Source organism: Anopheles cruzii, chromosome 2 (genome assembly GCF_943734635.1).
Source record: "Anopheles cruzii chromosome 2, idAnoCruzAS_RS32_06, whole genome shotgun sequence".
Classification (NCBI taxonomy): Eukaryota; Metazoa; Arthropoda; class Insecta; order Diptera; family Culicidae; genus Anopheles; species Anopheles cruzii.
Window position 1 is genome coordinate 45,613,390 of NC_069144.1, and position 13,792 is coordinate 45,627,181.

The 13,792-nt window shown below is 50.7% G+C and overlaps 1 protein-coding gene across 1 annotated transcript in view; it reads left to right on the forward strand.

The window, feature by feature from the left end:
* LOC128279148 (semaphorin-2A-like) overlaps window positions 1-13,792 on the forward strand; it is a 158,881-nt gene that overhangs the window by 59,663 nt on the left and 85,426 nt on the right. The window contains exon 2 of the mRNA XM_053017866.1: window positions 8,392-8,479. Within this exon, the coding sequence (XP_052873826.1) occupies window positions 8,392-8,479 (88 nt within the window). The remainder of the gene's footprint in view (window positions 1-8,391; window positions 8,480-13,792) is intronic.

The following is a 13,792-nucleotide window of genomic DNA, read 5'->3' on the forward strand; positions in this document are numbered from 1 at the left end:
TCGGTGGTCAACCCGCTGGAGAAGCATCCTCAAAGTCCAGTTTTCCCTTCCAGGCACACTCCGCACGACTCGAAAGCGGGGCTCCATTAATCCTCGAGCCTTGAGCTCTCCCGACTTTGATGAATTAGTCTCCGGACCCGACCGGGATCCCGCTGACCCGCCGCTGTTCGGATGGTTTGAGGTTTGGCCGGCATCGGTCATCGGGGAGCGAAACCTTCGGTGCGCGTGTGTTTTTTCCCCGCTTCCTTCTAATGGACCAAAGTTGTAGGCATCGTTTGCCAAACGTTATCAAGGTGTCAGGAAAATCCTACTAAATAAATTCACTCCCATTATTTATTTGATGAAAAATGAAAAGCTTGCTTCATCCTGACAAAGTTTTAACACCGCCGGAGGGTGGCTGACTGACTGACGCCGTCGGCCGTCGGTCTGTAGGATCGTGAGGCGTGGAAAACGGCGCTCGGTGGAGGGCTCTCTGACGAAGGCATTAACTCCTGTGGCCCACTGTGTTTGACTTCATCATCGAGTGGTGACTTCGAAGCGACTTGGCTCGGTGATGGTCCCCGGGTCTTGGTTGTCCGACAATAAACACGACGACGACTGTGGTCAGGCGGTGCTGCTAGTCGGGAGCAGTAAAAATGTCACTCAATTTATTTGAGAATTAGGAAAGTTTTATTTTCTTGCCCACACACGCGTATGTGTGGACACGTCCCCTTTTGTGTGTGCTCGGTGGAGCACCGATCCCGGCTAATGTTGCTTTTGAGTGACATGGTTTTGTGGGTTCGGGGAACAGTGGTCTTGGTTCGGTTGGTTGGTGGCGAACTCCTAGCGATAGTTTTGCGCGCTCACCAATGGTCCTTGTTGTTAAGGAGTGGCCACTTCTCCGAACGGTCTAACGCAAATCCAAAGTCCCAGGCTTCGGCTCGGTGTGTGTTGTTTTATCAAAACCAACTGTTTGAGTTAAACTGTCGCCACCGAAAAAGTTCGGTGCGAAAACCCATGCGTTTATGCTTATGCGGCGACCGAAGAGGCAAGTTGAATGCGGACTGTCACTTCGTTTAACATGTCAGATAAATGGAATGGTGAATGTTCACGCCACTTGTCCGTTCTGTTTTTTGTCCGTTTGGTTGGCCTTTCCTCGCACCGAAAGAGCATGTTGATGCCTGTGCGCCAGAAAGTGCCATATGAAAGTTTTTCCTTTTATTTTCCAACGGTACACGAGTTCGTCATTTGGAGTTTCGTGGAAAAGCTTGGCCGGTCCGGGAAGTAGATTACGTAAGTTGCCGGAATTAGTGACAGGAAGCGGCACAACCGGGCAACCGGTGAAAGGATCTCGGGTCAACATCATATCACCATCCGGCAGCAGCATTCGTGTCAACGTGCCGTTTCACGGTACACAATCGTTAGCGGAAAACTTTCCTAAGACAATTGCCAATCTTTTCGGATTCCTCGGGCCCGGGCTAAAGTTTTCTCGAAACGTTGACCATAATGTCTCCGTCGACGGGACTCTCCAGCATGACATTGGGCCCTGTTTGGCTATCACTGAATTTATGAGCCGAGCTGGCTCGTGGGGCACGGGAACGTGTATAAACCTAAAAAAATGGGTCAAAGGGAAGGTAAAATGGAGCACACTGATATTTTTGTTTGTTGCATCATGATGGTTGACAAATGTGTAGTTCCTGTGATGCTTCCCAGTTTGGCACGATACTTGCTCTCTTCAACCCTGCAATTAACGTTGGCCCATGTACCTTTCAATCTGCTGCTGCAGCTTCGGCTGCTAAGTGCGAATAGCACTTTCGATAAATTAGCATAGCGACGGCTTTCGGAAGACAGTGTGCATTCCATTAATACCTTAACCCGGCCCCAGTGTCGGCCGTCCCGGAATGCATATTGCATTTTATAATCCTTCCACCGGCTCCGGTGAATACCCCCCCTTGGAGTGCATTCAATTAGAGGGCCCCGAAATGGCGCCGGAAATATGATGCTACCACCACTCGCTGCCGCAAACCACTTGGCTGCGCGTCATCTCGATGGCAGCAATTAAAACGGATTACCGATGGTTTCCGGCGCGCGCGACCGGAACCAAATCAACTGGAAAACTGTGTGCAATCGTCCACTGCATCCGGGGGACACGACCCCGGTTAGCTGGGGGTCTATTTTTCGCACTCTCGGTGTCCTTTGTTTTCTCCGACAGGAAGCGATGCGGTCCTATCACATCCACATTACACCAAATTTCGGGCGTGAGTGAAACAATTCACTCCGGTGACTCGGTGTGGCGGAAAATTGAATTTATTTGACGAAAGAAAGTGAACAGACAAAAAAGTGCGCTCACTAAATGTGCGGTAATTTGCGTTGCGTGTGTCTGTGGACGCCCCCGTATGCCTCCGTGTCACCGGATCCGCGCAGGATCGCGGATCTGTATTGTTTAACATTTATTTTCCATTTTTCCGGAAGCCCCAAAACGAATGCTGATTGTGTTCGTTCGCTGACAGTTGTGTTCGTTCGGAAAAGCAGATTATCTTCACTGTGCGTGTGCCAGTCTCTCTCTCTCTCTCTCTCTCCCTGGGTCTTTTCGATGCGGCCGCTAGATTTATCGCGGCTGTAAGCTCTCAAACACAAACACCGATTCGTACTCCGATCGGTCGGATGTTAAGTCCTGCCCGGTCGGCCAACAGTGTGCGCGGCAGCCGGTTGTGTTGGAACATTTCATTTTCATTAGTGTTCCAAGTATGATTAACAAGGTAACAATTGATATTGAGTGGTTTTAATGAACGGCGCGCGGGCGCGTCTGCCGCGGGCATTGTTTCCGAGTGCGAGTTATCGTCTCTGTCAATTTTCCGGCGCAATTGCTGCCCCGTCCCGCCCGTTTTTCCGAAGGAAGAAAAGAGACGGCCACAGCACGGTGGCGCTGTGGTTTTCTCTGTGCGGCCCACAACCGCCACCGTCCGGTGGGAAGTAATTAATCAAATGAAAATTATCGATATAATTGATTAACATTGCCACGTTTTGCCTGCCAGCGGACGGATGCAAGTAATTTGCATACAAATGCGCATTTGGCACACAGCTGTGCGCGCGTGTGTGTACGTAATCGGTTTGTGGCTGGCCCGGGCTGCCGACGCGTTTGGCCCTCTTTTTCGTGAAAAGCAATCCCCGCGCGCGTCATTAATCATTACTTAATCCGTGAGACCTGCGGTGCGGCTCACCGCCACCGCCGATCGTAGCGCCCTTTCCTTGAGGTCAAGCTGGTTGTTTTTAGTTCCCATTTCATTTGCCGACACAGTAATGACAGGCACATCCGTTTCCACTTAAAAGCCGGGGCCGAGGGCTTAACCCGGAATTTATTCTCGTTATTTGCCCGGCCAGTAGCGACGTTAATCGTTTATTAAGGAACAGATTCGCTGTTTGTTGAGGAAAAAACAACCATTCCATTTCGCGAGAAAAATCCTCACGGGAAGACGTGGGAGCTTCCAATTTGTTTGAATATTTAATGACTATGGGCAGCCGAAAGCCCCAAAGATGAATGTCAATGCCGATGAAGGCAATTGTTTCAAAACTTTCCTAGAATCGCAGCCTTGTCTTCGATGCTGGCGTGGAGCATCGTTCTGGGATTATCACTCGTCAGAGACAGGGAGCATCTTCAGTCGTAGACGAGATTCGCACACGCGTCAGCAACAGAGTGATACCTGCCCGGAATAATGAGTGTGGGCGCGTTGGGCCCAGCCCAAACCCATCGCTGATAGGGGGCCACCAAGGAAACGATGCTCGTGAAAAGTGAAAATCGAAATTTGTTGCCAAGTTGCTGATGGCTGTCCGCGTGTGTTGGGACTGCCAAAGGAAACTTACGGCTCTTCCGGCTCGGAGTTTGTTGTAACAGTCGGCCTTCTTAGCCCGTCTTTACACTCGGGAAATATGTTGGTGGGCTCTTCATGCACACATCCATAAATTTTCAGTCCCAATATTCGCCGCCCACAAAAATTCCATCAGCTGCCCGGCGGTGCGTGGAAACCGAACAAGATCTGAGAGGATCTGTCGGTTGTGCTTTTCGTTTTTTCTTCCTTCGTTCTATTGCTGCCAAAACGTGTAAGACACGCACGTCGTGAAAGCTCCGGAGCGGCCAAAACTTAAAAGCAAAATCCTTTGATAATTTTCTCCGAACCCAGCAGCTCCTTTCGGGCTCTGGGCACACGGCCCAGCAGCAGCAGCAGCTTTGGTTTCTGTTTTTGGGACGTGACGCCACGGCCTCGTCCTGGTGCGGGGCCTCCTTCACGCACGCACGTGAAGAAAACTTCATCTCATTGGCTTCGGTTCGTCTCCTTTTTTTTGCTGTTGCATGCTGCTGGAGGGAAATTTTTGGGCCACCCGTGTACTTCCTGCCCGGCCGTTTCCGGCTGCTCAGGTGAGGCGGAAGTGGAGACTCGAGAAAAGAAGAGCTTTCCGTATCGGCTCGTTCTCGTTCACCGTCAGCAGTAACTTTGTGGCGGTTCGAGCACGTCAATTTTGAGCAACTACCTGTTTATGCTCTCCGGGCACGTCGGTCGTATATTGACTATTTCATCTCACGATGAAAGTGCTGCCCATCGGAAATGCGCCACCGGCCGCCCCTCCCGGTCGTGTTTCCGTTCCATTTCGGTGGGTTTCGGAAAATTGGGAGCCAACAACTTTCGCTCGGCGACCGACCAGGACCGGCACCAGGGAGCTCCACGTGTCGCCCACCACCGAACGATGGTGGGTTGTTTGCTTTGTAAAGCTGCGAGTGGCAGCGGTGTGAGTGTGTGTGTGTGATACGCGCCAACCGTCAGTTTTCGCAACAATATAACACACTCCAGCAAACCGGAAGTTTGAGACGAGGCGCCCACAGCCTAGCTGAACGGCAAAAAGTAGTGGAGCATCCGGCGAAAGTCAATGATATCGCCTTGTCGGGCGCGCCAAGACAGGAAGAGGAACTGCCAAGAATCGTCGATAGTTGTTGGGACTTGGCTTGAGTGTTGGTTATGTGCTCCGCCTAATGGATTGGGACGCGATGCTGGGGCGCTGTTTTGCGCAGATCACCGTTATTGGCAGCAGAAAATTGTTTTCCCATAAATAGAAAAGAAACAGACGCTACTAGACGCCTGTGATGGTCGATGCAGTTTGCTTGTGACTAACGCTTTACTTTACTCGGTGAATTTAGTTCCGATATCAACGAGGCGTTTTGCACTTTTATTAATTGTTTTTTAACTAATTTGGCATTTACTTGAAATAATACTTTTCAATTTATCATATTTTTATATTTTACGATACTGTTTCATAAAACCATAGAGCCTTCTTAAGATGGGAGCTACTGCTGGCCCATAATTTGTACTTTCATGAAAGTTATCTTATGCTGGAAACAATTGAGGTGCTCTCTGGACTGTGCTCCAGAAGCCATCGTTTGCAAAACAAACACAAATCCCCTAAATGAGGCCAAACTGGTGCCAAACAATTTAAATGACACAACAACTAAACGGTTGTCACTGAGATGAGGCAAAAAGGGCAAAAACAAACACAGGCAAACTGTCTTCCGCCGTTTTGTTGCACTACGAATTGACAGTGTCGTCCTCCGCCCGGCGTCCCTGGGGTTGTTGCAGCGAAGATATGATAAAGTCCTGGTCATTTGTGGTGTCCGGTCATACTTCTCTGGACAACCGGACCGTTTGCCAAGTCGAGCAGTGTTCGAGATGTGCTCTTCCCCCACCGAAACAGAAACTTTTGATCGCGTCTCAAATCGTCAGCAACCACCATGCCGAGCCGAGGGTTTATCTTGGGAAACGCGCTTCACCGGAGTTGACAACGGCCAGAGAGAAAAAAAACCGCATCGGCAAAATGGCATCAGAAGATGGCTCAAAGTTTGAAGTAGTGCTCGCCGATGCCACGTTAATAAATGGTCGGTCATTTATCAGGCGGTCGGCGGCTTCATGAACCGCTCTCGAGTTTCCGCGCTGCGAGCAAAGTTGCTGAATTGAGTGAAGGCAAAAAGTGTGGACTCTTCGGAATCGGAAAGAGTCGGCGGGTGGGGCACATCGAATCAGCTTACGGTGAAGGCAGTGGCCACAAGATAAAAGACCTTAAACTCAAATTACACTTCTCAAAGCCGTTAAGCAAGTGGCGGCGGCGGCGGCGACGGCGTCTTGGCTCCTGCCACCGAGGGGAACACCTTCGTCTTCTAAGAAACACCGCACCGACCGCAAAGTGGAGTGAATATTTAATAATGAATCGAATGGATGCGTAAATAAAGGTCGGCGGTTTAGTCATCAGCTTCCTGAGAAAACGTCCTTCGTCGCACAAAATGGAAAATCGATTTTTAAAGACGGATTACAAAGTGAATACGGTTCCGAGTGATCGCTACCTGGAGCCGACGCCACTTTAAAGTCCCGATGATCAATGTGAGGGATCGGTTGTCAATCCCGGGATCGGTTTGAATCCCGGGATCGGTTGTCACTCAACCGGCCATGGTTTCGATTCCCGATACCGGTGTGACAGGGGGGTTGGCGCGGGGCTAACAATCCCGCCCGTAAAAATGAAATGTTAGAGAGAGCACCAGAGATTAACATTGTCTCTGGTGCAGGCCAAGACCGCGCAGCGGTTGTAGAGCCAATTAAGAAGAAGAAGATCAATGTGAGGTGAGATTACAGCTGGTTCCGGGGTCTGAGATTTGCCTTCCGGGCAGTCCACATTCCTCACTGCTGCGGTGCAACTTGTGCAGCGTTGCAAGGCATCCCTCTTGCTGCTCTCTGACTCCTTCAATTTCCATAATCGGATAGGGCGAGCGAATCTCCGGACGCAATCCGGACAGTTCCAACGGTCTTACCGTAGCCAGCTATCCGGAACCGGATATCGTAACCACACTTTAATCACAGTCTAGACGAGGTATCTCTTCTCTATTGCGAACGCTACATATGGTCGATGTGCCTGGAGTTTTTTTTTGCCTCGAAGAGTCCTTTTCTTCTTGTCCCGTCGATAGTATCGGGTGGTGTCCAACTTGCGGATAACTTACTTGTTACACAGACCATCCAACCGGCCACCCCCGACCGGTTCAATCACACATGAGAGGCGGGCTCGGATGGCGATTCGAGATTCTGTTTCCCGTTGCCGTGCCTAGGCGTTGAGGCAAAACTTTGCTCACCACCGAGTGGGCTGCCGGGCAGGGTAAACCCGAAGCGTCATCGAAATCGAAATCCAATATAAGACAATTCCCAGATGACGACTTCCCAATCACCCGCAGCACCGCAAGGGCACACACGCAGGACCGGACCCTTCGACTTCGGCACGAAGCTTGACCGTTGTTCGGTTGTAACAAGTCGCTGGTGGTCCTTAAACAACAAAGAGGACCATCCTCTTTGTCCATCCGCTTGGTGGTGTTGTTGCGTTGCGTTATTAGTACCGTTGGGGTTTCCGTTTATGTGTGTGTGTGTGTGTGAGGGAACGACTTCCCGACCCTACTACTCCACTCCATCGCCACCGAATGGGCAATATCTGGTCGAAAATAGCTGCAATTGCGGCGTTCCCAGGCGAATATGGCTTTTATGTCCTGTCCGGTCTGCAGCGGGGTCCGGTCGGTGCTGCACAGTCCCGGTGGTGGGTGGCAAGATCTGTTTTTGGGGTCATTAGATGACGCCCTAACCCTTATCCCTCCCGGGAGATAAGACAGTTGGATCCGATGGCGGAGGAGGATTGCGTCAATAGCGTAATGTGATTTCTTTATGTCTCATTCGCCGACGGAATGGGAAGGATTATTTCGTCCTTCTGCGAGGGAATGGACACCCTTGCCCGGGGCGTTAAGTGCAACCGAGGAACGAGGACGGGACCGGCACCGGTGCTGGAGGTTGACAATTGAGCGACTTCTTGCTCAATCATACTACGCGCCGAGCACTGGGATGGGTGGACTATTTTTCGTAGCGCTGCGGAAGAATCGCTTTCTTTAATGGATTCCTTTATTGAATTTAATGCATACCAAATGAGCCAGCGGACCACGCGGCCAGGAAAATGATAAGAAAGTAGGATCCAGGATAAGAACAACAAAGGGCACAGCAGGAAGGGCGAAGCATGTGCGGATTCGATCTGGCGGGAGTGAGAGTGCGATGGACACTAATGGATAAACGATGTCTCGCATTCTACGCGCCCGAGTGCGACTCCCGTCGAGTTTATCACCTTCGAACTCTCCAGTAAGATATCAGTGTTGTGCCGTTAATCAATTCATTCAATAATTAATGACCCTAGAAAATAAAGACAGCCCGAAAGAGACTCGTAGGGCGATCCAAGTCTCCTGTTTTTTCCCCATTCTTCTTGCGAGAGTCACTTTAATGTATGGAAGTTGCATACAAGTTCGACCGTCGTTCGGCACCGATTTATATAATTTTCGGTTTCTATTTATTGCAGATCACGTACGAGAGTTCCAGTGCGGCAAGTTCTACTACCGAACGTTCTACCTTGACGAGGAGCGAGATGCGCTCTACGTTGGCGCAATGTAAGTATCGGGCCAAGAGAAATCAGGGGTTGGGAAGGTACTTTGAATTCTATTCTCAAAGCGCAAAGCGACAGAAGTTGTCGCCTTTAAATGTTCCAACGTTTACACGCGCGTCCCAGGCGTTCCATTTCGTGTCGGTACCCAAATGTGGGTCTTGCTATTTAAATAGAGCATCTCTAGACCGACCGAGCCCCGTGACGCGAAGAGAACTGTAATTTCTCTGCGCCCTGTCCTGCGCATTATTATCATTTTCTGGCCACCTGCAGAGAACGCAGAATGCTGCAAATGAATGCCAGGGACAAAAAAACGGAAATTCAAAATCGATAGCAGCTCCTTGATTCCACTCCAATGCGCCGCACAGTGGCACATCTTAATGTAAATTAGATTTACCATACTTGCGCCACGCCTTTTTTTTTTTTCGTTGTGGCTCTTCGCCCCGATGTGCCATAAAAAGTCGACCAAAGATCAAAGGATGGCGACACACAACTACAAGGCGTACTGCTGCTGCTGCAATGCTTTCCAAGTCCACGTTCCGTTTTCCTCGAACCTCCAACATTTTCTATGCAATGGAGCGGAAACGCTGTCCAGGGAAAACTTTTCCCGGCCCCATTTGCGCACCGCTTGGTCTCGCTTTCTTTATCAATTTCGCCCGGAATGCAGTGATTTCGGTTGCTTCCTGGCGGCGGGTGCGCACACTACTAGAATCGCAAAAACCGATGCCGCGATGCCGCGATAAAATTAAGAATTCATAAATTGAAAAAAGGTTTTCCGTAGCGCGTCACGGTCCCGTTCCCGGTTTTCTTTCACCGCGTGATTTGAGAAGGCGTGAGCTGCGTGCGTGACCCAGACGCTAAGTTGCTACATTTAGCGACAGAACTTGGTGTTTTTATGGCGAGCATAGTGGCAGTAAACATCGACGCAACATTGGCTCCATTCGGAAGGGACACCGGGACGAAATAATGCAAAATTTACCAGACGATATCCCGTAGAAGAACTTTTTTTGTATTAAATAAAATGAAACTTTTTTTTGCAACGGCCCGTCTGAATTTGGAAGACGTTCGCCCGGGCTACGTAGCCGTGTCCACGGAAAACAAGCAGCATCGACTCCGGCGGTAGTGGAAATTACATTTCCTTCGCCACGTACTGCGAAACCCTACGCGGGCGGGCGGGCAGATCGTGCCCGTGCGCCCGCCATCATAATCAAATCTGTTAATTTTCAACTATTCGCACTGAATCAACTCATTATTCATCTACGGTTTTGATATTCTGGGCGCGAATCGTGGCGGGCGCGCCCCCAAGCAACCGTCTTTCTCCGTCCGAACGAAAGAAGTGGTCTTCCAACACTTTAAATCCGTTTCGTTCACGTCTTTGACACGTTTCCGTCCGTCGTCGGCGGTGGTGGTGGCGGCCGCGACGGCGACGTTGACTATCTGTGTCTTTCCACCCGATTGGAGGAGGAAAAAGCATCTCTCCCACAGCTTTTAAGTGCCGTCTGTTGGTCGGAAACTTTGTTACAGCTCGCCGTCTTCGTCGTCGTCGTCGTCGTTGCCGTTCCGAAGAAGTGCACAGTAACTGAGTCCTGTTTTGCACGGGAAACGCATCCCTTAACCGGGAAAAGACTGGACTGGCTGGAGCGTCTGGCAGAAAGGCACGACGTTGGTGGAAATTTTTTGCTGTTCTTTGGAAACGCAAGTTTTCCTAGGACGGGTCCACGAGACGGCGAGAACGGTTTCTTCGAAGGCGATTAAAAATCTACGAAAAGACTCATTAACAATTTTATTCAACCATAATTATATATTGCCCGATGAATTATTCGGGCCGGACCGAGCCAAATGGGTTTTCCATGGTTTTCCAACCCGTCGCCCGGTTGCGATCGGGGGTTCCGCTCCGAGACGGCGGTCGACATGGTTGGCCCCTGGAGCCACCGCGAGATACACGTCCAATTGAAATCTGGAGCCGCAGTTCTCGTGTCACGTAAATTTAGCATAAGGACCCCACGCGACGGGCGTCTAGGAGCTCCGTCTTCTGCAGTCCTTTCGTTTGCATGAAGAAACCAAAAAACTAAGACGCAACCCAACCTCATTCCGTCATAACTTTCACCGGCGAATCCAGGCGGGCTCCCGACGGAATGCAATTTTCTTGAAAACAAACTTTTCCCTCGGACGTGAATTTTTCATTAGGACATTTCGGGGCACAAAGATTTGCGGCCCAGCACACCGCTTGCGCTAGTGATTGAGAAAATCTGACTTGGAAAGCGTTTGGCTGACAGTTTTTGAGCCCCACTCACCGGCGGCCAGCGAGTGTCGGAATAGTGTCCTCTGTGTGTCATCCATTATTTACACAGCATTTTTGTTTTCCTCCCCGTGTGGGAGCGGATAAAGTTTTGTAATCGCGCACCGCGCGATGGGGTAGACACGATAGTCGTTAAACTGCAGCGCAGCGTTGCATAAATCATTACCGAATGTGACGCCGCCTGCCAGTGACAGTTTAGTTCACCTGCCGGTTGAGCAGCCGGTTCAGATGTTGGCCCAGCCTTCCTGAGGAACAGTAATTTCGGTGATCCGTTCGAGAAGTTTCGCGACCACTCTCCCGAAGACGTGCCTCTGGCGCGTGTGTGTGTGTGTGGTGGCTATGGATTGTTGAAATTCCGGTTGCGTGCGTCTTTTTTCCCTTTGAAGTCGACGTTACTAGAGCCGTGCCACTCGCGAAGGGATAGGACCGCCATGGAAACCATCCTCCCCACTCGGTGGCCTAATTGAATTTATTTTTAATTACACCATCGCACGTACTGCGGCCCCCGTACACGGCGGCGCACGTGTAGGGACATCGGGTCGTGGCGGGCCCCTTGCCACTTTATGGGAGGCCTCCCGACTCCCGTAATCCTGTTGATGTTGATTTTGTGAACATTTTATCACGCCAACGCCATACGCCGCCCGGTTCGTGACTACAGCCGGCTCGGACTCGGGCCCTTGGCCTGGTCGTCAGCCAGAGTGTTGCTGACGGGACCGACTGGTTGCCCGCTGCCGGAGTAGTAATTGAACTGCAAACAGAGTGCACTCCGCGCCGGCCAAACGCCGGCCGGGTTGCGTGTATGTCGTGTGGAAAATGCACTACGGTTCCTCGGCCCGAGATCACTATCCACACGCCGGATGGTTCCGGAAATAATTGCGAAACTTCCTGCCGATCGGCTATTGCGCCAAGCCTAGGGTGCCCCGTACTTTTTGTGGCGGCGGCGGTGCAAATTCTGCTTCTGGCGGCAAAAATTTCCTCGGGGCACGGCGGGGATAAAGTTTTCCGGCGGCCCCCGCCGGATCGGCGACAAAATCGTACATTTCCTCGACGACACACACACACGCACGCATGGCGGCAGCAACAATTAGTGTGTTGTTTCTGTGGCCCGCGTTGGTTGGTTGGTTCGCGTATCAAGATGGCTACACGGTTGTGGATTAATTGGGCCCAACATGCGCTAATGAGCGCCAATCTCGCCACAAACGCCTGGGCACGCCATCCGAAGCCATCGGTCGTGACGGTTTGATAAATGACTTAGTTTTATCGAAGTTGTACATTACACTGTGTTGTGCTAATACTCTGGCTGGCTGGCTGGCCGCCTAGGGCTCCTCGTGGGCCTCGGTGACTTATGGGGCGTCGCGTTCTATCTTGACGATGCTCGGAAAGCATAAATTGTACCGAAATTATGTTATTAAGCGCATTCGACACAAAACGCTGTGAGGGATTTCTTGGAATAAATTAAAATTTACAAGGCAGCTAACAAAAGCGATCTGTGGCCACTGGTTCCTTGAAGGACTTTTGAATTTAAGCTCAAACCAACGGGCTAAAATCCTGATCGCAAATAAGCCAAAGCTGCATTTCGGAGCTATTGAACAGTTGGTCTCAAACACTAGCCTTCGGTCGTATCTCTACGGCAACATTACTTTTCTCCACGTTTTCGTCAAACTTTGAGCTTGAAAACTGTTACTTCAGGTCGGCGCCCGCCCCAGGTGTATAGTACCACGCCGGCAAAGAACCCGGTTGGGCGACGAGGTCCGACGAGTTTACGGCAGAATCCTTACAGTTTATGCTTGAACGGAGCTCTCCGGTGGCATGCTTCGGAGAGGTTTCGCGAATGGGCACCGGGCGGGCCAAAGTCGCGGGCCGGTATAAACTTATCCAGACCTCCGAGGACCTCCGAGTCCACCGGGTTGCCCTAAAAGTTGTCTTAGTAAATGAGGAACCCACGTCTTCTGCGTCGGCGCTTTTTATTTCACTCGCCATTTTATGGACGAGTCTTGCGACCATAATCGTGTCTCGTGCTGGAGTGCATTTATGCAAAACCCCTGTCGCAACGCAGTAGATGGACGAAACAGCTTTTCGTGTGGCGGAAGCTTACGCGCTCGCCGTGTGTGTTACTTCCGCTGCAGTAATTTCCGGCTCCCCGGCGAGCGCGGAGGGCAAAAGCTTTGGCGTCTCATTTGTAAAATATGGTGATTTAAATTTATACTACACTCACGAATGGCGGAGGAACCATGTCACGACGCTGCACGTTTCTTGTGTCTGGTCTGTCTGTCCGGGTGATCGGGAGACGCTTTCCAACAGATTGTTTCATGCTTCTTGGCCACTTTTTATTACTTGATGGCGCCAGTACGCGCCCAACAACCAACACACGCTTTATGAGCGGTCGTAACTCGAGGCGGATTCTTCTGCGGGCTTGCCTGGCCTGTTTTTGCGGAGAAAGCGCGCCACCATTCAAAAGTCCTCCGGTGGCTCCTTTCGGGCATGCTGAGAGTGTCGTTCTCGGTCGTCGATGTCGGCGCAAATGGGTGGCCTTAAAAACAAACGCAAGAAGCACATTACGATGTGATAATCTGGGAGCCGAATAAAACTCGGATCGTTTTTGATTGTTTTATACGAGGCGAGTATGCTGCGCGATGATGATGTGCGTTCGGTATGTAAAACACAGTCCCCGAGACTTCCGTTTATGGGACGCGTGTGCGATTCTCTGCCGAAGCTGCCGGGCCATAAAAGGCAGTTCTGATCTATGATACGGTTCGCAACGTAAACAGCACATCGGCTAAATGATTTGAAAGAAATCTGTTACTTTCGAGCGAAACAATAAAAGGACCTGTTCGCTCGCAGGAGTTTTTGTGGTATCGCTTTTGTTCGAACTTTGGACGTAGTTCACTTCCCATTAGTGTTCTGAACAGCTTGTGAGTTCGTTTGATCCATCATCGGTCTTCACTGTTCATCTTTTCGGTCCCGCGAAAGTTTATGTGATATTCACACTTGCTCCGGTTATCGTATTCTAATTTTCTATTA